General features: G+C 39.6%; 1 protein-coding gene across 1 annotated transcript in view; it reads right to left on the minus strand.

Annotated features, from left to right (window-relative positions):
• fcgbp (Fc gamma binding protein) overlaps positions 1–26,531 on the minus strand; it is a 63,985-nt gene that overhangs the window by 23,051 nt on the left and 14,403 nt on the right. The window contains exons 3-13 of the mRNA XM_021466524.3: positions 24,347–25,582; positions 21,821–22,167; positions 19,837–20,401; positions 18,086–18,504; positions 16,645–16,824; positions 15,980–16,550; positions 12,560–12,825; positions 10,079–10,417; positions 7,813–8,398; positions 6,596–6,795; positions 6,348–6,489 (exon numbers count right to left, since the gene is read on the minus strand). Of these exons, the coding sequence (XP_021322199.1) occupies positions 6,348–6,489; positions 6,596–6,795; positions 7,813–8,398; positions 10,079–10,417; positions 12,560–12,825; positions 15,980–16,550; positions 16,645–16,824; positions 18,086–18,504; positions 19,837–20,401; positions 21,821–22,167; positions 24,347–25,582 (4,851 nt within the window). The remainder of the gene's footprint in view (positions 1–6,347; positions 6,490–6,595; positions 6,796–7,812; positions 8,399–10,078; positions 10,418–12,559; positions 12,826–15,979; positions 16,551–16,644; positions 16,825–18,085; positions 18,505–19,836; positions 20,402–21,820; positions 22,168–24,346; positions 25,583–26,531) is intronic.

Raw genomic sequence — 26,531 nt, forward strand, 5'->3', positions numbered from 1 at the left:
GCCAATGATAGAAGAGGACTTAGCACGTCATTGTCGTTCAGATCTAAAATCTGCAAGGGTCCCTCCTTTGTTGTCGAGACCATTAAGAGTAACATCGGGTCTAGTCAGTAAAGCATATATGACGGCTGGTCAGTCTGTTGGATGCCTGCACACCATGTCAGTGCTGCAGGCATATCAGGCTGACCTAATTAAAGAGTGCCTAGATGGTGGGGGAGCAACACCCGAACAGCTTCGAGAAGCTCTTCGGGCGTCAGATCTAGCTTTAAGAGCTACTAAAGAGGCAGCCTCTAGGTGGGGCGATCTATGGCTACCCTGGTGGCTACTGAGCGGCACCTCTGGCTGACACAAGCAGAAGTGTCAGAAACCGATAGAGCTATTCTTATGGACGCTCCAATATCGAGCTCAGGGCTCTTCGGTGACGCCGTCGATCGCGTCGCCGAATCCCTCGACAGAGTTAAAAAACGCTCTAGCTCCCTCGGGGACTTTCTCCCCCCAAGATCAAAAAGTCAGGGGGCTGTTAAAAGACAGCCCCAGCCGTCAACCAGCTCCTCATATCATTAGGTACGAAGGATAAAACAAAGTCCTGACGTGTTGGGAGTCAGGCTTTCCAGGGCCCCCCCTGGACACCGAGAGCACCATTCAGCGCTCTCACTGAACCAGGGTCCGCAGAGAAAGGGAGAGGCCACCTCACCACTTATGTTGGTGGGGGGCTCTGTGTCTCCCGGGGTGGGCGTTCCTCAGAGTCTGAGGGCATTGGGGGCCCCACCCCCTCTGCAGGGGGGTCAAAGAACAACCAGAGGCCAGTCTCGAGAGGCTGGTACCCCTAGCACATTTTTTGGCAGCGTGGAACCACCTGCCGATGGTGTCCCAGTGGGTCCTGTTCACAGTAAAACATGGCTACAAAATACAGTTTTGTGCACGCCCACCTCGCTTCAACGGTATTCCACCCACCATAGTGAAGCCAGAACAGGCTCTGGTTATGGAACAGGAAGTACTGGCCTTATTAGTAAAAGGCGCAATAGAGCGTGTTCTCCCACTCGACAGAGAGTCAGGGTTTTACAGCCGGTATTTTATAGTTCCCAAAAAGGATGGAGGATTGCGTCCCATATTAGATCTGAGAAATCTAAATCGGGCCGTCGGGGCCCTCAGGTTCAGGATGTTAACCATCAAAAACGTGGTGTCACAAATTCAGTCCGAGGACTGGTTTGTGACGATAGACCTGAAAGACGCATACTTCCATATTTCCATCCTTCCCCAACACAGGAAATACCTGAGGTTCGCTTGCGGGGGCGAAGCGTTCCAGTATCGGGTTCTTCCATTCGGCCTAGCTCTGTCACCTCGAACCTTTACCAAAATAGTCGAAGCGGCACTAGCTCCACTTCGTATGCAGGGGATACGTATCCTAAACTACATAGACGATTGGCTAATTCTAGCTCAGACTCACGATATGGCAGTTCGGCATCGAGATGTCGTTCTCACCCATATCAGAAGGTTGGGGTTTCGGTTAAACACCGCAAGAAGTGTGCTTGTTCCAGCCAGGACGACCATTTCTTTAGGTGTGCTATGGGACTCCATGACGATGCGAGCACGTCTGTCCCCGCCATGAATCGCTTCGATTCAGTCAACCGTACACAGAGTCAAACTAGGCCAGTTCATCACTGTGAAACACTTTCAGAGGTTGTTGGGTCTCATGGCAGCAGCAGCCAGCGTGATTCCGTTCGGTCTGCTGTACATGAGACCCCTGCAGTGGTGGCTCAAATCCAGGGGGTTTTCCCTCAAGGGGAATCCTTTCCGCATGATCAAGGTCTCGCGGCGCTGCCTTCGAGCCTTAAGTATGTGGAAAATACCCTGGTTCCTGTCCCAGGGCCCAGTGTTGGGGGCTGTCTGTCATCGCGTCATGCCTATGACAAATGCTTCTCTGATGGGCTAGGGAGCAACGGGCTTGATCCGCATGATCAAGGTCTCGCGGCGCTGCCTTCGAGCCTTAAGTATGTGGAAAATGCCCTGGTTCCTGTCCCAGGGCCTAGTGTTGGGGGCTGTCTGTCATCGCGTCATGCTTATGACAGATGCTTCTCTAACGGGCTGGGGAGCAACCCTGAGGGGGCTTCCCGCAGTGGGACGATGGGGAGAACGTCATCATTACTGGCACATAAACTGCCTGGAGATGATGGCCGTGTTTCTGGCCTTAAAACACTTTCTCCCAGATCTAAGGGGCCATCATGTTTTAGTCTGCACGAACAACACATTGGTGGTCGCTTACATCAACCAGCAGGGGGGTCTGAAGTCTCGAATGCTATGCAAACTAGCACATCGGATCCTCCTGTGGGCCCAGAACAAAATCCTGTCCATCAGGGCAATGTATGTCCCGGGCCATCTGAACATGGGAGCAGATCTCCTGTCGAGGCAGGGGGTGAGATCCAGGGAATGGAAACTTCTTCACCCCGAGGTGGTGGAGTCCATTTGGGAAAGATTAAGGAAAGCGCAGGTAGACCTGTTTGCTTCCCAAGAGACCAAGCATTGCGTACTATGGTTTTCTCTCTCGCATTCAGCCCCTCTGTGACTGGTTGCCATGGTTCAGACATAGCCGAGGCTACGTCTGTATGCTTTTCCCCCGATCGCTCTGCTCCCAGGAGTCCTGGAGAGGGTCCGTCAAGACTGAGTACAGTTACTGCTGGTAGCCCCGGTTTGGCCTACCAGGATTTGGTTTTCGGACCTCATAGCCCTGCTGGCGGGTCTCTCGTGGGAGATCCCCATCAGCAGGGACCTTCTGTCCCAGGCGGGAGGAATGATACTTCATCCCCTACCCGACCTGTGGAAACTGTGGGTGTGGCCTCTGAGGGGGCCCACCTCATAGAGTATGGACTGTCAACCGAGGTTGCTCAGACCATTCTAAGCTCCAGGGCTCCCTCCACAAGGAAGCTTTATGCCCTAAAATGGGCTCTCTTTTCAGCTTGGTGCAGAGAACACCAGCTGAACCCAGTCAGCTGCCAGGTAGCCTCAGTGCTGGAATTTCTCCAAGATCGCCTGTCTGCTGGGTTAGCTGCATCCACTCTGAGAGTGTACGTGTCAGCTATAGCGGCCTACCGTTCTCCCCTAGATGATGAGTCACTAGGACAGGATCCGCTAATTCGTCGCTTCCTTCGTGGAGCCATAAGGCTAAGGCCTGTCAGCACACACAGGGTACCGACATGGGATTTAACATTGGTGCTCGAGGGCATCTCTGTTCCCCCATTTGAGCCACTGCAGGAGGCGTCAGATAAGTTTCTGACACTAAAAACAGCTTTCTTATTGGCTATTTCTTCCTTAAAAAGGGTTGGTGACCTCCAGGCTTTGTCGGTTGCACCTTCATTTCTGGAGTTTGCTCCAGGCATGTCCAAAGCCTTTCTTTATCCCAGACCGGGGTACGTGCCTAAGGTGCCCACTCATGTGGCGAGACCTGCTGTGCTACAGGCCTTTCACCCGCCCCCATTTCAGTCGTCGGACCAAGAGAAGTTAAACTTACTCTGCCCAGTTAGAGCTCTGAATACATATGTTAACCGGGTTATCAACTGGAGAAAGAGTGAACAGTTACTGGTCTGCTTCGGACCCTCAAAAAGGGGGAGTCCGGCAAATAAGCAGACAATAAGTAATTGGATAGTTGAGACTATCTCATTTACCTATCAGGCTGCTGGACGCCCTGTACCTAAATTTGTTAAGGCCCACTCCACAAGGGCTGTCAGGGCCTCCAAAGCTTCTATTTCGGGCTCAGCCCTTTCTGACATTTGTTTGGCGGCAGGATGGTCGACTCCACATACATTTGTGCGTCACTATCAACTCGATGTAGACCCCTCACCAGGGTCCTCTATTCTCACTGCGTAGTGTGCGTTCACAGTCAGCAGTGAGTCTGGCCTAGTGGGTATTGCGTTCCCCTAGCGTTCTGGTTAGACGCAGTGTTGAAGTTCCCTAGAAGGGGAACGTCTCGGGTTACGTATGTAACCATAGTTCCCCGAGAGGGAACGAGACACTGCGTATTCCGCCATACTCTCTTCTGCCTGTTACTTCTTTCAAGCAAATTCGAAGTTGATACTGAATGCTCAGTACAGGCTTTTATACTCTCTGGTCTGACGACACCTGCTTAATTACATTAGATTGATTTCACATGTGCTTCAAGACGCGTATAAAAGAGGTGTTCCCCTAGCGTTCTGGTTAGACGCAGTGTCTCGTTCCCTCTCGGGGAACTATGGTTACATACGTAACCCGAGACGTTTTTGATAGTCTACAGAACAAACCATCATTATACAATAACTTGCCTAATTACCCTGACCTGCCTAGTTAAGCCTTTAAATGTCAGTTTAAGCTGTATAAAAGTGTCTTGAAAAAATCTGTAGTAAAATATTATGTATTGACATCATGGCAAAGATAAAACAAATCAGTTATTAGAAATGAGTTATTAAAACTATTATGTTTAGAAATGTGTGGACACATTTTTCTCTCCGTTAAAGAGAAATTGGGGGAAAAAAAATAAACAGGTGGCTAATAATTCTCACTTCAACTGTATATACATTTGACCACCAATATAATGGCTTATACAATTGTGAACGCATTGTGAATGTTTAGTTGGGCCAAAAATATTAATGTAGCAGTTTGAAACAGGCAAATCTAGAGCACCAACAAACAGTGTAAATGTTCATAAAACATGTTTCTTTTAAAATACGCATTTGTACTGTAGGTGTCCATGAAACTAGATGGATAGATTGTATTTTATCACACTTTTGCTCTTACATGGAAGTTAAAAAGTAAAATAAAAAATATGTGCAGTCTTTCATGGTCATCCATTAATAGGTGCAGGAATGCAAACCTGTCAGGTTTATTTAATATCACATTCAAGAGTTCCCACTTAGCTGATGATTGGTAATAAGCTAGTTTGGCATGATGTCCCGGGAGAGAGCCCCGAGCTCATAAGATCCTCGAGCCCGGAGCTCCCTCCCGTTGCAGGGCGAGAGGGGAGTTTGAGCTCGGGTAGATCTCGAGAAGGCCCCCCCTCCTGCTGCGTAAGGATTGCTAAGCTGATGTGTTGCTGACAGAATTGAATTTGGTGCTAATTTGGTTTAGTCAATATACTTAAGTCTCATGTTTTTGGGAGTGTGGGAGGAAACCGGAGGACCCGGGGAAAACCCACGCAAGCACGGGGAGAACATGAACTCCACATGAAAATGCTCTCCGGTTGGGTGGATACCCGAGCCAGAGGCATTTTTGCTGTGAGGCCGCAGTGCTAGCCACTGGCCCGCCATGCTGCCCTGTAAAAAAGAGGAGGAGAAGGGGTGGACGATGGGATTCTTGAAGACGAAGATGACTAAAGGTAAGATGTTTGGTTATTTATACTGGGTTAGGAATAGTCTGATAAGTGGTTCGTACATTAGCTTGACTCAGAGCCAGCCGTGTCAATCATAAGCACCTGATCCTCTCGAAATTAGTTTATGAATAAACTTCACAATGTCATTAAGTACCATATAATTAATTAATTAATTAAGTGTTAAATTAATGTCATTAATATCCATCACTGAAAGCAAAAGTTTGATTTATAAATTAGATGTAATTTAATTAAATATATAACTTTGGTTCACTGAGGCATATTACCAAACATAACTGAACAACTTGACTACCAATTGTCAATGTATAAATCACATCCTGCCTATAAAGAACCTGTAATGGTTCTCCAGTGGTTGTTTGTGGTGGTAAAGTTGCTATACCACTATAAATACTCTATAAAAAGATGCTAAATATCAATTGAAATACCAATGAAAATGGTTTTGCTATGATTAGAAGACAAAGAACATTTTTAGAGATACACAGCACCTATATAGGGCTATATAGCACCATCACCAGCCAAATTAACCATTGGACAGCTATTAAAGATTCTATTTAGCACCATGTTTTTCTTTTGTTGCCACAAGCCCAAAATTGAGATTATCATTTATTTAATTTCTTTTTGGCTTAGTCCCTTTATTAATCAGGGCTCGCCACAGAAAAATTGACTGCCAACATATCTAGCATATGTTTTATGCAGCAGATGCCCTTTTAGCTGCAACACATCAGTTGGAAACACCTATACACTCTTGGATTCACATACGTACACTACGAGCAATTTAGCCTATTCAATTCACCTATCCTGCTTGTCTTTGCACTAGTATGCGGGAAACCGGAGCACCCGGAGGAAACCCACGTGAATACAGGAAGAACATGCAAACTCCACACAGAAATGCTAAGTATTTGTAATTTGCTACACCACTGAGTAGAGGGACATACTCCACTTAATATCTTTAACTGATTTCTGATACAAAGAAAAAAAAAAGAAGTATTCTCTTGACCTTGATAAGAGCAGTTCCACACTCCATCTCTGAGTAAACACTCGGTGCCATTGGGACAATTGGATTTCTCACAAGTCAGTCCTGTCCCTGGATCACACTGACATTTCTGCTCACAGTAGTTAAGGTAAGCCACCTCACCAGCCTGAAAACACAAACACAGTCACAAGCAGGACATGATTTATAGGGATATCCATGAGGACACTGATATTGACTGGTTCATAAACTCTAGTATGAATCAATAGCTCTACCTTAAACGTACGCCCCTGCTCATAGCAGCCACACTGCCGGTGTTCAACACAGATCTGGCCATTGAAGAGGAAACCCCTGTCACAAGCGCAGCCCTCTGTGCAGGTCTTAGGACACTGGATTATTGAGGTGAGACCGGGACAAGCAGCAGAGCAGACATCTGAACACAGCTCATAATGACTGTGAGCGGGACACAACATTGCTGGAAGATAAGAACAAATAATAATTCTGACTTCAACAGTATATACTGCATATATGTGTACATATGCCACAAATAGGTAAAATTGAGCTGCATGTATGTGCATATACAGACCATATAGGTCTCATGTATTGCTTTTTTATATCCACATATTAGCCCTATATGTACATACAAGATATGTCTCCTATATAGCTTATTATAGGAGATGTAAAGCTATGCTGTCTACACGTTTTCCTGAAACATTTACAAGGTCAATTGTAATGTATGACATTTTTTTTTTCTGTTAAGTTTTTTGTCTTATTTTTGTTCTTGTACTATATATATATATATATATATATATATATATATATATATATATATATATATATATATATATATATATTGTACTATTTAATTGTTCTTAAGTAAATAAAAAAATTACATTTATTTTATTTATGTTGCCTAGCAGCTATGGATTTGAATCATTTTACTAATGTATAGGTAAACATTTAGGTGAACATATATGTGCACATACACATATATACATTCATATATGAACCTATATATGTACATGTATGCACGCATATATTTACACATATATGTACAAATAGTAAAATCGCCAATTTTATTTTTAAATATTTAAATATAATAATAAAAACAAAACAATATTTAACAATTATATTGTTTATATAGTTTTTTTTTTTTCCATGTCTGATAATAAACATTTATGCTGCTTAATACTTTTGTGAATCCCATAATATATGTTTTGAATTGATTGGACTTTATGGTCATAACCTCTTTGTTTATGGTCATATTTTAATATGTTTTAAACTGCATTTATTTCTAGGATGGTAAATCTAAATTCTCTGCATCAACACACACAGATTTAATAAATGAGAAACATTTGTGCTGCTTAATCATGTTTTGTAGAATGCATAATATATTAATTGATGAATTGATCTTTATGGACATAAACTCCTTGTTTTTGTCATATTTAAATAATGTAAATCGAAAATCATCTTTTTGATTGCTCAAACTTACGGCAAAAAGAATCCGTCCTCCAATTTTGTATATTGACTCCGGCTGTGTGGCAGTTAATAGCATATCTTGCCACACTGTCACAAACCACCTTGCTGCTGCCCCCAGACACACACGTATCAAACACGCAGTCCTTCAGATAAGCTGCAGGGTTCAGCACAACATGACAGGCAGAAAACGGCCCATTGGGATCAATCAGAACGCCACAATATGGAGGCTTTTCATAGATGGCTTTCAGCTGGGGATCACAGTTCAGACATGTGCCTGTTACACAACCGTCTTCCTCACACACAGATCCAGGGACGTCCACTTTCCAGGCTCTCCCGAATATAGTAGGATCGTTTGTAATATTGCCATCTGGGAGACGGAAGTCATTGGATGGATTTCCATCAAAGACGCCGCAGAGTCCACAGGTCTTGTTACGATAGTTTCCAGGGATGGTAACAGTGACGTAGTAGACCAGATCATAGGTCACTTTGAGGCCAAAGCCAGTCTCGATGATGTAGTTCACACCGTCCTTATAGGCCCGCACCAGTGAGCCATTTAAACTGTTTGAACTGTACGGTAGGTTTGTTAAAACCCCATTGACCTGTGGGAATATTGGTGTATTATTAAAAGACATTGAAAGCAATGGACCCTTTTCACTTTGTGATAATGCATTTCCAAACTGCAGAAATCAAACCAGGCTCATTATTGATATGTACCCCTGCATACATTTCTCGACAGCACGAAATTTTTGCCAACCCATCAGAAGCCGCTGTGTACACTTTCTTAGATCTAAAATTTCTCTTGCGAGTGTCATCCTGTTCTTGCGTAAGGCAAGAGGCCACTGTCGACTGACTGACTGACTGACTGACTGATTGACTGACTGATTGACTGACTGATTGACTGACTGACTGATTGATTGATTGATTGATTGATTGACTGACCGACCGACCAACCAGAGGCCACTGTAAACTGACTGACTGACTGACTGACCGACTGACCGACCGACCGACCGATTTATCCCCCCACCCACCGCCTTCCCTAAACCCAACCGTCAATGTTTTTAAAAGCAACACAGAAAAAGAAAGCAGATATTTTTTTTACTATGTTTTCAATTCTTACCACATTCTCATCCTGTTATTTACTAGTTTATTTTATTTTTAGCCTTTTGTTTTACCTGCTTTCTGGAATCGTTGCGGTCAGCTCCACTCTGTCTCAAGTCCGCCAACGTGCGCAGAGAGCCACTGGGCAAACTAGTATTAACGGAAAAGCCATCCACACTGAAGTAAGTGGTCAGCCGGTAGACCACTAGCGTTTGTGTTAAAGACGAAATGCAGCCATACGTATCTCTGGCTACATAATTCACGCTCTCCAAAAATGTATACAGGGGTACATTTTCACAATGAGCCTGTATTTGCAAAAATGCTTCTCTTGATATTGCAAAATAGTTTTTGGTTTGAAATATTTACTAAATATATACACTGGATATTTTACTTTACCCACTGGTAAATTATTTAGCTTGTTTTAAGGGAAAACTTAAAATAATTTTGAGATATGAATGTTGTGATATGAGATTTGGACAAACAAAAAAACAAACAAAAGACAAAAACTTAAAACAAGAAATCCATTTTTGGCAGTGCAGGTGTTTACATCATAAATGTAAATGCTATAACCTAGGTATTATTAGTGAAACTGACATGTGTTAAGTTCACACCAGGGGCTGTGCTCAAACTGGTGCTGACTTACATTGTTTTTATAGTAGGGCTGGTTGATTAAGCAAAATTAAATTGCAAATGTGATTGATGCCTTGAATATTGCCTTACTTAGCATGATATTTTATCATTGTAGTACTTAACCGCAAGTGATTCTAAAATATGAAATTCTCTCTTCTGTTGAAGAGTGAAAGAAACATACTGAAGGATGCTGAAAAGGAAAACAGCCATCCATAGTGTTTTTGTTTCATTAGATGTCAATGACTGCTTTTTTACCAACTCAAATAGGTTTGGAACAAGTGGAGGATGAGTAAATAATGACAAAATTTTTAATTTTGGGTCCCTTCAATACAGTGGTAAAGCAATCATCTCCAAGTTTCCCTATTTACTGAATCTATATGGATGCACAAATGATATATGTTGTTTGTCAATTTCCACTTTTGAGATTCCAAGAAACAAATAAGAAGACAATGTTTTCAAATATTATAGGAACTCATAATTGCTTATCATTATGTATTATGGGAGCTTTATAGACCACAATCAAGAACAAAAGCAGATAAACCTTCACTTACCAAGATCTGAGGCTGATTTTGTCTTAAGACATAGGTGCTGCCGTACAGACTTACAGCCACTTGCTTGGTAACGGAGACTTTGTACACTCTATTGGGAGTCCATCGCTCATTCTCCACCTGAATGGAGAAATAAGTGAGGTTGGTCCACTCCACACCACAGGACTGGGCCAGTATATATCTACAGGTGCCCTGGAAATCAAAGAGCCGTCCGTCAAACGTCACGTAGTGTGGGTCTCCAGAAGCTTGACAAACAGCTTTCCCAATTGGCTGGCATTTTTGAACACCATCCACCAACTCGCACTTCTCAAAGGGGCCACAGGATATCTTATTACAGACCACCTGTGAAGAGAAAAGCATTGTATTAAGAGTCAATGCACTGGGCAAAGCATGGTTTAAAAGAGATGATCAGAAATAAATAAATAAATACATAAATGCAGAGATGGCAATTTCAGCCACAAGCAAATCAAATTTAACTTTATAAGGATGACAATACGCAAGCATTCATAAAGATACTGTCAAATTTGCATAAAATTGCTTGTTAACCCTCTGGGGTCTGAGGTCAATTTGACAATCCTTGACATATTTCAGCTACTTTTTACATAGTATTGGCTTAACATGTATTTTTTGTATTCAGCACAAACTGTGCTACAATAATATGTGAGAAATATTGATGTACATGCTTGCATTTCTTTAGAAAAAACAATATTCTGCTTGGTTAAAATGGTTAAAAAAGTAGCTGAAATAAGGTCCAAATAACCACACTGAGGACTTTTGAGTCTTGTATGCTAGAATATTTACTTCAGTTATGTGAAAATTATTTTGTTCTCTCATTCAAAGAAAACATTACAATGATTTACATTTTGTAAAGTGTTGTGGGTTAGCTCAGCTCAGCTAGCATGTGAGTGACTATGGCCATAAATAATTCACACCTGAAGAGACAAAAGACACTCCCCCACTGGCTAATGTTCACCCATCAAAGGCATTGTAAAGCAAAGTCCAGCTGCAAAAGCTAGCCCAAACTAAATGCTTGTTGTATTACTTACTGTATTATGACCATGTAAACACTATGGGTAAACAATGTATGTGCACATATACAGCATGCACAAAATTTATTTGAAATGGTATAAAACATGTTTGCATAACTGTTGTAAAAAACTCTCTAGTGGATTAATCCAGCATTTAATAATAATTTCTGAATGACTCTGAGAGACTGACGTAGCGCAATGACAAAATCTTTAAATACAAGAATAATAGTTTAAACATGAAAAACAATCACTTTAATGACAAGTTGAAAAACACCCTATTACACATTGAGGAATTTATGCAAGTATTTTATTATTGAATCAACATTGAACTCGGTTTAGCTAAATAAAGTCATCAATGCCATCTATCAAATTGCTTTATTGTTTAAATGATGCAAAAATGATGAGCAATGCATTTTCAGGTGTTGTGAATTTATCTGTATTTAGTGAAGTACTTGATCTGAATTATCAGAAGCCATACTTTCAATATTTAAATAATTTTTAATATTATAAATACATAACTTGGGGAAGACGTTTGCATGTCAAATTGCTACAGTAGCAGACAAATTAAACTAGAGCAAGTCTAAGACAGTGGGCCTCCCTTTTGACACAACTTATCCATTGGCGCCCCCCTCCTCCCAAACACGCACGCACACACGCATGCACACACGCGCGCACACGCACACACACACACACAAATTCTGGAGGTTTTCCTGCTACCTAATCATGCTTGGTTTCAAGGTGTCGCCGAAGTTTAGCGGGTCTCATGCTGTCATTAGCCAAAATATCTTGACAAACCACACATAAAGGTCGTGGTTCATTAGCTGGTCCTGTCCACGTAAATCCTAAACTCAAATACTGATCATCATAAGCCCTGAACTTGAAGGCTTTGAATTGGGGGGTCTCAGAAACCGATCCATTGTATTAGCAGGCATATACCTGTATTGGCGGGCTTGCCAAACAGAAGCGAATTCACAGCTATGGCCTTCTGGGTAAAAAAGGTTTTCTTATTTTTGGCATATTATTTTTTTTAGCTTTGTTTAATTAAAAAGTTTTAAAATTATAAAAAATACATAAAATAATTAAACTTAATAATTATATTTTTATTATATAATATTTTTTCCCGCACCTCCCCTGACATGCTCTGGCGCCCCCCAGGGGAGGCGCGCCTCACACTTTGAAAACCCCTGAACTAGAGAAATGTAAACAATCCAATGTAAGTAATGTATGTATAGTAGTTGCTTCAAATGAATTTATTTGCCAATTTTGTTCAAATAAATATTATTTCCACAGACTTCATAAACTGAGCAGGATGTTAAAATATTTCATTATTAGAAAAAAGTCTCATTCTACATCTTCTCTAAAATTTCTTTATAACCCTGCAAAACAAATCCAATCATGTTACAAAATCACAACAATGATATACTCTATCTATCGTGACAGAATTGTGTCTTCTTACCAGGCCATCTGGTGAACACGTGCACACCTCCTCACAGCTATTGCCAGGATAGAACTTTTGGTAAAGCAAGTAGTAGCGGCTTCCATAAACACAACCGCACTGGGCCAGCGGTACACATCGATCCCCGCTCCTGATGAAGCCCTGGTCACACACACATCCCTCCGTACAGAGGCTACGACAACCAACCGGAGGAGCCAAACTCTCACAGGTGACTTCACAGCCAGATCCACACAGCTCGTAATGGCTGTGAAGAGGACACTGAACACCTGGAAAATGACAAATGGGCAGATTAAAAAGGTAGAAAACAAAAACATTAATAATCCTGAAGTAAAAACCTTATCCTGAAGGCACCCCAGTTTTTATTTTTGCAAATCCACCAGAGGCCGCTGTGTATGCTTTTTGATGATCTCAAATTTCTCTCGCGCTTCTTGTATAAATCCACCAGAGGGCGCAATATACACTTCAGCCAACCAGGAGTGCGTTTCCCATAGTTTTTCTGTCACAGAGCCGTTGTTTGAACCACGTTAATTATAATGTAAAACACCCATGATGACACTAGCCCCTTTCACACAGTGATACCGGTAAATATCCGGAAGATTTCTGAAACGACTTTACTGGTAAATAAAAAAAAAACGCTATTTACACAGGCGAGGACGTTACGGTATTTTTCTAGAAATAAAATTCTGACATCATTAACCAGAGATGACCTCTAAATGGCTGGGCTTGTATTTGTAAACATTTGATTACATTACAAACTCTGTGAATGGATGAATATTGTTAACAACTTTGATGAAAATATAGAGGAACACTTTTGCATGTCGAGATGTACATGATATGTGTGTGTGCTGGTGCTTACGGGGTGCTTCACAGGCACATGCGACGCATCACACAACTGAAGGAAGCAGAGCTTGAAGGTAAACAAACAACAGCTTATCATACAGTAGGCATATTATTATCGATTATTATTGATTATCGATAATTATTTACACAGTTGGCATTAAGAAGGAACATGTAAACGTTATCTGACTAACATCTAGCAGATAAATGTGTCTGGGAAAATATTCATAGGCTTTTATTTTCACACACGCACAGACGTGAATGCGTCTGACTGTTCTGTCGTTAGAAACATAGTTTGTTGATCTGCCATTTCCCAAGTCTGTCGCTCCAACAAACATTCACAAACTGCATCGCAAACTTGAGCACTGGCACTTACAGCTCTGGAGCTGTAGTTACAAACATAGTTCCTGGTTGTGTTTTATTGCCACTTATCCCCCCAATGCCCTATTCATTTAGAACATTCTAACATTCAAAGTTGGAATTATTAAAAATAAAAAAGCATTAAAGTTATGGGTTGTTCTCTAAAGAAGTAGTTACTCCACCCAGTTTAGAGCGTCATTATGGGCGTTTAATGTTATAACTAACGTGGTTCAAGCGATGGATCTGCGACAGAGAAACTGTGCGTTTTGGGAAGCACTCGTCACTACATCGTTCTTTTCCTTAACGATGCATCGTACTATGATAGTTCAGCCGCGAGTTATGTCATTGTTTAGGAAACACACCCCTGATTGGCTAAAGTAGACGTCTAACATCAGCATGTTCTAGACGTGAACGCGCTCTTTACGGTTATCTTCTTTCTACGTTCACACAGCGCAGCAATCTGGCATGTTACAATTCCTCTTTCCGGAAAATAGCCGAAACGAATTTACCGGTATTTTCAAAAAGGGCCCGTTCACACATACAGAAGGATCTGTATGTGTGAAAGGGGCTACTTTAAACGGGGTGGAGTAAAAACTTCTTTGGAGGAAAAACCCCATGATTTTTTGTGCACATTATATTGTTTTACACACATGCGCATTTAAAAAATTAAAAAATCCAACATTTGTTCTGGTAAAAACATGCACTCATTTTCCTTATTAATTGAAATATATACATGTAAACGGCACATATAGGGCCAATGTTTCCTTTACAAATAGGCTATTATTGAGAAGATTCCATATTTTATTTTAAAACATAAAACCACTTTGCTAATACGTATTGTTATCTCATATATAAATCATATAAATTGGTAATTGCTGTAATTTACAGTAGGCTATTTATTAAGAAATGAAAAAAAAAACCTACCTAATAATAATTATCATTATTGTCTTTATTTTTATTATAATTAAGAAGGATCTTGTTTATTTATTATTTTATTTATTGTAAAAGTCTATTTTTACAAGTTGACACATTTAAACCACTGCAAAAATGTTCTAACCAACAGGCCCATGTCATATATTGTACAGATTTCTTAATAAATAGTCTAGTATGAAATAAAACCAATAATGTATGCTCTATGACGTGAGGTAAATTCATGTTTTAAATAATAGCTCACCTATACAGTAGCTACAGCCAGATGTACCTCTGGCTACATAATTCACTTTCTCCAGAAATGTTGACAGGGATACATATCCACAATGAGCCTGTGTTGCTTAAATCAGTGTCTTAGGCTAAGTCAGAAACTGCCTACTACTCAGTAGGTTTGGCATTTGAATTTAAACGTACTACTCAGCCGTTAGAAAAGTACCTTCTATTGTATGAATGTGAAAAGTATGAATGGAATTCGGATGTACTACATCCGCCATTTTTTCATGGTCACGTGACCTACATGCGTCATTTGCGTCGATTTACTCCCATTCATGAATTCTCTCACAGGGCATCATGGGATAGCTCAGCGTGCATGGAATGCGTACTTCAGAATCTTGTCGGAGGTAGTAAGTCATCTGGGGTCTTCTCGCATACTGATTTTCGAATTCTATGAATTCGGACACAACTCGGCTTGCATACTGATTGTGCTGTACTATATAGTATGGAAGTATGCAGTTTCGGACGCAGCCTGTCATTCATATTTATTTAAACTGTGCTTAATTTCTGTAAAATTATTTATATCATTACCACATCCTGAACATTTTTTCAGCCAGACTCTCATCCGACTTATGTAAGCACAATAACTCCCATGATTCCATGTTCATTTACGGCAATATGTATCAACGCCTTTGTTATGGTTATGAATAAGTATATTCAAGTGGGAAATTGTACATATTGTGCCTCTAACGATAAACAAATCTACAACTTCCTTTATATATTAAGAAAAGGATGACTTTGGGGTATGGCATCAAAAGGATGGGAACCCCTTGGGCTAGATTATCCTGTCCAGTTTGATCTCGAATAGCCTTATTGAATGTCCTAACACACCCTTTTATCCTCACTATCTTTGTTTTTTGTGCTCTGCTTTAGCATTCCCAAAGCCTTTGCTGATGTGAACGAAACCAGTACTACAGCATCATGAATGTCTATCTCTACTTAATCTTGTGAATGGAAACAATATTCCTCGGTGTTTATTTCCCCAAAAGTTCTCGGTACAAAATGCCAGAAATCACCCACCACAGAATTCAGCACTTCTCCAGGGACTGATGGTCTTTCCCATGGCCTGACAGGAAGATGCATACGTCGTTATGGCTTGGCATAGGATATCTCGCCTTCCTCCATACAGGCAGACATCATAAACACAGTCCTCAAAAAATGCACCAGGGTTTAGGATGGTATGACAGTCCCCGAAAGGCCCCTGTGGGTCCCGCAGCAGCCCACAGTAATCAGACGTCCCATAGAGACTCATTTTGGACGGATCGCAAGTCTGACAGTTGTCTGTGCAGCCATGAGCACAGCCTGGGATCTGAGCTACAAGCCAACTGGCACCAAACTCCATGGCTCCATAAGAGAGTGAAGTTGTTCCTTTGACAGCCAGATCATCCTCTGGGTTTCCATTATAGTTCCCGCAGAGGCCACAAACGGCACCCATGTAGGTGCTTGGGACGGTGACGGTTGCAAAGCTGTTCCAGTCAAACGTGACTTTGAGGCCGAAAGAGGTTTGAACAACAGCATAAAAGCCACTTCTGAAGACAGAAACCTGACCTTGAAGAAGATTAAATGGGAGATTCAACAGTACACCGTTGACCTGGAAAAGAAAGCCAATTCTGCTTCAATTTCACCGAGCTATTTGAAATGATAAAATAGTTTGGCAGTGGTTTAGGTGTGTAAATAATACTTACGGTAACAAATCCGGCATATTCTTTATCGATAACAATGCTGATGTTATATACTTTAATCTCCAGTAGTTTGGTGAATGTCACCGCTCTGCTTCCACGGAACTCATTTTGCACCAGCACATTGAAGGGCACCAGGCCAGGAGCTGAGACACAGACTCCAACTAACTGATATACGCAGCTGCCCTGAAAAGAAAATTTATACAAATAATACTTTTATTTTGTACAAAGACATTGAAGCAATGAAGTATTAAGTATTTTTATGTAATATTATAAATTTACATTACAAATTCATTTATTTTTCTTCAACTTAGTTCCTTATTTATCAGGCGCCGCCACAGCGGAATGAACTTCCAAATATTCTAGCTTATGTTTTACATAGCGGATGCCCTTCTAGCCGCAACCCAGTATTGGGAAAAACCTATACATACTCATTCACACACACTCATACACTTAGGCCAATTTCATTCATTCATTCAATCATTTTTCTTTGAATTAGTCCCCAATTTATAAGGGGTTGCCACAGCAGAATGAACTGCAAACTATTCCAACTTATGTTTTATGCAGCGGATGTCCTTCCAGCCCCAACACAGTACTGGGAAAGACCCATACACACTCATTCAAACACACTCACACTTCATTCATTCATTCATTCATTCATTCATTCATTCTCCTTTGGCTTAATCCCTTATTTATTAGGGGTTGCCACAGCAGAATGAACTGCCAACTATTCAAGCATATGTTTTATGCAGCAGGTGCCCTTCTAGCTGCAACCCAGTACTAGGAAACACCCATACTCTCTCTCTCATTCACACACTTATACACTACGGCCAATTTAGATTATTCAATTCACCTTTAGCACATGTCTTTGGACTGTGGGGGAAACCAGAGCACCCAGTTCACGCTGGATTCGAACCAGCAACCTTTTTGCTGTAAGGCAACAGTGCTGACTACTGAGCCACTGTGCCACCCATTTTAGTTTTATTTTAAAAGTAATTGTAGCCATTTAGATTTTTAAATTTAATTTAATTTTACATATTTGATTGCCTAATTGTTTTAATCAAGGTAATGAACAATTTCAATGTGACTTCATGAGTATTTTCAACATTTTGAATATTTTGATCATGTTTTGCCAAATAATTTATTGACATATTATTGCTCCCCTAATTTTTTGTTGTTCAAAATAAAGTGAAACGCCACTAAGTGGATACATTTGACAGAACGTACTATGGTTTTTAGGCTGCCTTTTTGGGACAAACTAGTAATCAACCATATGAAAAAAGTTTTGCAAAAACAAAACAAAACAAAACAAAAAAACTGTCGAAAACGATCATTTGCTACATTCATTTTTGTCAATGTATAACAATGCAAAAATCCCAATAGCTTTTCATATTTTCTAAATTTTCTTCCATTTAGTGTGGTAAAAATGATATCAACAAAGTAGTACCTGGAAATCGAAGAACTTCCCATCAAAGGTGTAGTAGTGTGGGTCTCCCAATGCCATGCAGGTGCTTTGGAGGAATGGATAACACCCCGTAACGCCATTGACCACCTCACAGCGCAGTCCTGCTCCACAACTGGCATCCTGGCATTTAAGAAGTCCACCCTCTACGGAGCAATGACAAAGCCGCTGGCAAGCATTATCCGCCCAGAAAGCCTCCCCAGCAGGAACGTATCGTCCATTGTAGGAACAGCCACATTGAGTCGATGCGACACATTTGGATCCACTCAGAACAAACCCAGGATCACAAGTGCACGTTTCAATACAAGGTAAAGTGCAGTTCTTATGAGACTTGAGGTCCATGCAGGTCAATGGGCAAGCACTACCACAAGATTCATAATGGCTGTTTTCAGGGCATCTGTAAGCTGAAAGCACATTCAGATAATATTAATAACAACATTATTGTTTACTATGTGTTTTGCTTATTTCTTCAACCCAGGCTCATTCTGATTACATACCGCTATATACATTTCTGGAGGGAGCAAAATAGGAGCTACGTATACTTGCAGTTTTTGTTTTTGCGAATCCACCATAGGTCACTGTGTGCTTTTTCAGATCTCAAATTTCTCTTTAGAGTGTCATTCGCGCCTGCTGCTGTCTCGTAAATCCACCAGAGGCTGCTGTCAACTGACTGATTTACTGAATGACCAACCAACCTATCCCCCACTCTCTCCTAAACTCAACCAATAGTGTTTTAAAAAGCACTGATTGACCCGCCCACCACCTTACCTAACCCCAACCGCAGTGTTTTAAAAAGCATTCCAGAAAAAGAAAAGCCCTCGTCTGATTTTTACTACATTTTCAGATTTTACCACATTCTCACCTTGTTATTTACTTGTTTATTTTATTTTTGTTTTGTTTTACCTGCTTTCTGGAAGCGTTTTTCTCCGGATTCAAACCTCATTGTCGCAGTTAACTCCGCTCTGCGTCTCAAGTCCACCGACATACATGTCGAGCTACCAGACAAACTGGTAACAGCGGGAAAGCTGTCCATATGGAGGTTGGCGATCAGCTGGACAGCGCAACAAGGAAGGGGGTCATACTGCCCCGTAGCATTCGTTTTAAAAACGAAATGCAGCCATTCGTACCTCTGGCTACATATTTTGCGATCTCCAGAAACGTATATAAGGCTGCATTCTCAGAATGAGCCTATGTTGACAAATACATCGCAACAAGTCTTTATCTCTGCCATGACAACTTGTCATTCCCAAGAAAACATAACTTGTCAAAATTCTGTCATAAACACGATGGCCATGAAGCATTATAATTGGTTCTGATCATGTTTTATGTGAAACAAACTGTATTTGTCTTTAAAATGTCTCATTAAAAGTGTTAAAAATAGTTTTTAAAACAGCGTTAATACTATTTAATGACATTTTATTAAGAAATTTAGCTTGTACTACTGTAATTGAGGTAAAAAAAATAATGGTGTTATAAAATTCATGCTATATTTATAATGGCTTCATGACAATCATGTTTATGACAGATTTATGACAATTATTGCTTTCTTGGTAATGTCGAGTGGTCATAACAAACAATGCCATGTTTGGATTAAAACGTCGTAACAGTGCAAATGACACTTATTGGCAGTTGTTATAAGCATGCATAAAAACTCATGTGTCATTGTCATGATTATAAAGGTTTAATGGAAGCCTTATGAACACCCCTTTAAGTAAAGTCTTACTTCTTATACTTACTACAATTGGCTGCTTCTCTCCATTTGGTTAGCTGTATCCCAACACGTTGACATACACTTGCATACACCTCTAACGCCTTACACAAGTAGCTTCCGCTCCCGTCTGCCATGCAAACATCATACACACAGTTGCGGATGTAAATATTAGGGTCTATAACAGAGTGACACTGGCTGAATGGATCCTTCATTAAAAGTCCACAGTAGTTTTCAGTCTGCCATTGTTGAAGTGCTTGAGCATCACATTCATGGCCACCATTATCATCTCTACAGCCTTTATCAAGTGTTAAGTTCTGGACTTTCCAACTTTGGCCAAACACTGTCGAATTGGGAGCTTGGGTGCTGGAAGGCATTGTAAAATCATCAGTAGGATCACCATTGAAGTTGCCGCAGAGTCCACAGACTTTATTCATGAAGGCAGCAGGCAGGGAAACTGTGAGATAGTGGCTCCAGTCATACTGTACATTCAGTCCGAAAGAAAAAAGGATGCTGACGAAACTCCCAGACTGAAAAATGTTCACTCCAACATCATCAAGAATGACAGGAAGGCTCCACAAAATCTGGTCAATCTGCAGGAATAAAAACATAATGCATATCAAAGTAAACAGTTCATTTTTATGCTGTGTTTTATTAAAAAAGAAAAGAAAAGAAAAATTTTAAGGGGCCATATTTTGTTTTGTTTTTCTTTAGTGTGTTATGTAGATGTTTAAGCATGTTTAAAATCTGAAAGTTAAAAAGTAATGGCCTTCCAAAAATGGCTCGATTGAACTATTATGATATTGCTAGATATTATAATTGTTTTAGATGCTATAGATTTCAAAAACATTACAAAAACTCAAAAATCAAAAACCATCACTCTTTCTAACACTGAAGCAATATATTTATATCTTTATATATGTGTTATGATCACCAGCAGTGTTGCCCTTGCAGGCTACTGGAAAACACTCCCTGTCATTCTACCGAACTACAAATCCCATCATGTCCTGCAGTCCCACACCTGTTTCAGTTCACCTCCTGATTACACACTCATAGCTTAAGCCGAGTAGATATCGCTGCAGCCTGGAGGCCCCCAAGTGGGAGGTTTTACACCACAAGTAGTTTGGGTGACCTCCAAGAGGGAGAGACTTGTGCTGCAGGTGGGCTAGGTTTAGGTGGTGTAGGTGGAGTAGACATTTATAAAAAACATTAGGTTATTGGGATGTTAGGTTTAGGTTTGAGGCATGTGTAGACATTTATAAAACACAATGTTGGTCTTTGTGTCATGTACAAGACATTAAATAAATAAAAAACCTAGTTTTGTACAGCCCACTTGGAGCTCAAGTCCCACCCACTTGAAACAGGCTCTGACCTCCGTTTATACGGTTCTCACTGAAGCTGGACTGATTACTTGGATTATACATACACTAGACACACTGATATCTAATCGTGTTATACTGTAGTGTGCATTATGTTAGCATTTTGCAGGATTGTCTTGCCATGTTTTTAAACCTTTGTTTGTTTTATGTTAATGTTTGTTGTGCCGCCTGCCTTGACCTGTCACACCATTTACTCTTTGAATTATCTGTATGCTACTGTCTGCTCCTGTACTGAACCTTGTTTGCCTGATGATGCTCTTAAAAAGCTGCATTTGGATCCAACCCCTGTTGTCACCTTATCATTACAGTATGTATTTTTGTTTTCCAAAGTAATCACTATATTTAAAAATAAATAATATTTACAATAATACATTTATGGAATCATTTGCACTTTTGAGACACCCCCTAAACTGTCCATATCTTCTTAAAGGGGGAAGTGAAGCAACTGCTTATTTGAATTAAAAATTAAGAAAAAAGAAAATGTTTTTTTAATGCTCACACTTACAAAGTAATTAATTGGACCTGCTATAAATAATTATATGTTTGTTAATTTGAGCTAAAACATCAGAGACACTTTTAATGTTCTTTCACAATGCATTTTAAGTTTTAATTGATTTTGTAACTTCAACTTACCTGGACTTTCCCGGGTTTAGAACTGTCAACACTGATTGTGATGCCACCGATATGCACAGTTACTTGTGCCACATAGGAGACTCTTGTGTCTCCACGGTTTTCATTTCTAGCCAGGACTTCAAAAGCAGGCAGACTGTCATTTTTCTGGCAGTTCTTGGTGACAACATAGGTGCAAGTGCCCATAAAGTCAAAATAACGCTGGTCAAATGTGGAATAGTGAGGGTCACCCATAGCCCAACAGATTCCTAATGGTTTCTTCACACAGACGGGGAATGAACCCTTCATCATGCAATCCTCATCCTCATTACAGATGATGCCGAAGCAAGAGCGAGGTGATGCCAAGGCCACTAGTAAAAAAAAGAGATATTGATTGTTTAAATAAGAAAGTGAGTCTAAGTAAGAAAGTAATTGGATGGGTTTATGATAATTTATTTTTTATTGTAATACATATAGTTAAAGTCAGAATTATTAGCCCTCCTGAATAATTACCCCCCATATATGTTTAATGGCAAGAAGATTGTTTTCAACAAATTTTAAAACATAATAGTTTTAATAACTAATTTCTAATAACTTATTTATTTTATCTTTGCCATGATGACCGTACATAATATTTTAATAAATATTTTATTATAATTTTTAGTATATTAATAAGATACTAGTATTCAGCTTAAACATTTAAATGCTTAACTAGGTTAACAAGGCGAGTTAGTGTAATTAGACAAATCATTGTATAAAAATATATATATATAGCTTAAAGGGGGCTAATAATAATGACCCTTAAATGTTTTTTTTTTTTTTTTCCTTAAAAACTGCTTTTATTCTAGCCAAAATAAAACAAATTGTCAGAGTTCTGCCACTCTGGTCTTGTAAATTCTTGTTTTGGTAGCAGAGCTCGGACACTACCCATGTCTGGTCCTGTTTCCCATTGTTTCTTTGCACTCGAGTCCTCGCTCCTTTTCCCCACCTCGACCGTGACACAAATAAGACTTTCTCCAGAAGAAAAAATATCATAGGAAGTATTGTCAAACATTCCTTAATCTGCTTAACATCATTTCAAAAGTTCACACTTAGCTGATGATTGATTATAAAAGCTTGTTTGGCATGCTGTCCTGGGAGAGAGCCCTGAGCTTATGAGATCCTAAAACCCTGGGTTCCCTCCCATTTGCAGGGGATTTTGAGCTCAGGTAAATCTCGATAAACTCCCCCCAGCTTATTTCTAGCTAAATGATGGATATGGATGACTGGGAGTGGAGTACTCAAGTTTGGAAGTGATGTATCAATTTTGTCTGTTCAATTTACTTAGGGTGCTTGTTATTTGTACTATGGGAGGAACCCGGGGAAAACACACGTGAGCATGGGGAGAACAAGCGAAACTTTGCACAGAAATTTCATCTGGTTTAGTAGGGACTTAAACCAGAGGCATTCTTGCTGTGAGGCAACAGTGCTATACACTAGGCTGCCGTGTCGCCCATCTGAAAAGGAGGGAAAGTAGGGATAGGTGGGGGAGGGGTTCTTCAAGACGAAGATATTGAGATAAGAAAACTCTGGTTATTTATAGGGAGTTAGGAATCATCTGATTGGATAATTGATCATAAGCTGATGCTGGAACAGCTGAGAACAATCATAAGCACGTGACTCTCTCGAAAATTGTTTATAAATAAACTTCACTGGGAAACATTTGAAAAAGAAAAAAAATTCACAGGGGGGCAAATCATTTTGACTTCAACTGTATATTTCAAACACATTATTGGAATATAGTAGTCAACCTTTAAATTGAATAAAAAAAAAAGCATTTCAAAATTGTTGTAAGACAAGGTCAGTGTATATTTTGGGCATTGGATTTTAATATTAGAAATGGATATTTAAAAAACGAAAAAAGAGCCTTTTTATTTTTGCTTTAAAATTAAATAACGAAAATTGAAATGCGAGGCAATTTGTTTTTTATGGTGAAAAATTGATATGCTAAATTGAAAAGTGATTTGATTTTCTTTTTTCAGTTCGATATATATATATATATTTTTTTTTTTTTTACTGTGTAAAAACAGAGGTTTCATCAGGGTATGCACACTAGTGCCGCTCAGGACTCTGTTCATATTAATGCCTGTCTGAGTAAAGTGTGTAGTGAGAGGTTTTACAGTCTTAAAACAGCTATAATAATTGTAAAAAATAAAGCTGTTAATTCCGCAGATTTCGCCTATTGCGTGTTATTTTTATAACATAACTACTGTGAATAACGAGGGACCACTGTATTCCTTGTATAAGGGCCGGTTATAGGCTGTATTTATTTATTTTGTTGAAAGCTTTTTTATTAATGAAACAACCTTTATGATGTTATATGCAACCTTATCTTTTACAACACTTTTTTCAAGAGAAAGTTTTAATATTGTTAAAACCATAATACTTCCAGACAAAAGACAAGAACAACTTTGACGAAAGGTTTTGATCCACTTCAAATGTTGACTACTGTATGGATTTTATTCAACTAAAACAGGTTCTATTGTAATTTTAATTAGAAAGTATAATTACCTGGATCAGTGCATGGGGCTGGGGCTCCGTACCCATTAGCTTGATCAAATCCAATACTATAGACACCAAAAGAAGCACTCGGATGGGTTATTTTGTGCTGACCTGCTCCAGTCTGGTAAATCAGCTCAGTCCAGGAATAGTTGCTGTTTTTGATGACCCTCCATTGTATGTTTCCAGGTACAGACGAGCCATCAAATTGAATCCCTGCTTGTTCTCTGGTGGGAACAATTAGGAGGGCTCGGTTGCCAAAGCCTGCTATCCCATCAACCGCATACGAGGAACAGAAACGGTTGCTAGGCTGGACATTGACAAGAAACGGATCATATATGACACCGCTGGATGTTCGCAGACCATTAAACAAAAAGAACACCTGGATTCCGCCGTCCGCCATGATGTTAAGACCATCAGGAAACTGGATTTTGTACTCTAGGATAAGACCTCGCTGAAGAACGTTTGTTAATGTAGTACGGCCAAACTGAACTGTTATATTTGTAGACTGAGATGCCTGAATATAAATGCTGTCAAACTGGGTCTGGATGCTAAGCGGAGCCACCAGGTATTGAGTTCCCCAGCTTTGCACAGGCAAAAGTTGCTCATAAACGTGATTGCACTTAGAAAACCACCAAGTGCACATGTGACCCGAGTACACAGCGATTGGAAGCTGCGATGAAATGCGGGATCCTGTTAAATCTCCTTGACTTTGGATTTGTACATTTTCAAAAGGCTCCAACACCACAACTAGTTTACTACCAACAGCATACAAGCGGCCTTCGAATCGGACCGCTGCTCGAAGAAACACCTCCACAGTGTTTTGCTCTTTACCGTTGATCAGCACAAACTCCTTTAGCATAGATGGAGGGGAGTTGGTAGGGGTGAACACAAAATATTCAGTGCCCCATTCACTCAAAGGGTAAACCAGCGATGTATCTGCTGTGTACTGTTTTGAGTTTAATGCGGAAACTGTTATATCTTTAGATGACTGAATGGATACAGTATTGCGGGATCTTTTGGTGCCGGAAAGCTCAACTTCATTGGGGAGGGTCACCGTGATGCCCTGACCTGAGGTCAGCTGCACCTCCTGAGTGAAACGAAGACCTGGTATGTAGACCTTTACCAGGCAATTATAATTCAGACAAGTGATATAAAGCTGAAAGAGCGGGAGGTCAAAAGGAGAAACATAGTTTTGCATGAACGCGGTGGCAAATTCTTGTCCTGCAGATCGAGCCTGGATGCCATCTTTAGGAATTCAAGAGAGAAGAATTGAGAGAATTATTTTATATAAACAGCTTGGAAAGACATTGATATCAAATGCCATTGCATATGCATTTATTTACACGTAATAATTTGTTGCATATTTTAATGATTACTTTATAAAGATATTTGTCCATTTTAAATCAATGAATGTTTATATAAAATATACACTACCGGTTAAAAGTTTGGTGTCTTTTTTTTTTTTTTTAATTAGGTATCACTTTATTTTCATGCTCCCTTTAACACATTTTGTTGTATTTAAGTTACATTGCATTTACATGCCAACTAATTCGCATTAGATTATAAGTAGAGTGTGAGGTTAGGGTTAGGGTTGAGATTAGGGTTAGTATAAGTTGACATGTACTTGCAAAATTTCTCATAGTCAGTTAAATGTCGAAGTAGCAGTATCAACAGATATTAAACAAACAGTCTTCTAATACTCTAGTGAGAAGTCATTGGCATGTAGTTGCAATGCAACTTTTAGTCAACAAAATATGCAATAGGAACCATCAAAATAAAGTCTTGCCAAAAATTAATCTGTTCATCATTTATTAAATGTAAAAAAATAAACATTTATTAAATGCAAAACAAATGAAATTATTACTCCAGTCATTGTTGCTTTTATTACTATTACAAGTAATAATAATAATAATAATAATAATAATAATAATAATAATAACAATAATAATATTAGAGTGATTTCTGAAGACTGGAGTAATGAAGCTGAAAATTCATCATTAAAATTACTGGAATTAAATTAAATTAAATTAAATTAAATTAAATTAACTACTTTTGAACAGTAATTTATTATGCAATAACATTTCACAACTTGTACTGTAAATACAGTACAAAAGACCTAGAAATCAAATGGTAATTGATAAATAATTAATTGATAATTAATTAATTAATTAAATTAATAATTAATAAATTTAAA

Source organism: Danio rerio, chromosome 15 (genome assembly GCF_049306965.1).
Source record: "Danio rerio strain Tuebingen ecotype United States chromosome 15, GRCz12tu, whole genome shotgun sequence".
Taxonomy (NCBI): domain Eukaryota; kingdom Metazoa; phylum Chordata; class Actinopteri; order Cypriniformes; family Danionidae; genus Danio; species Danio rerio.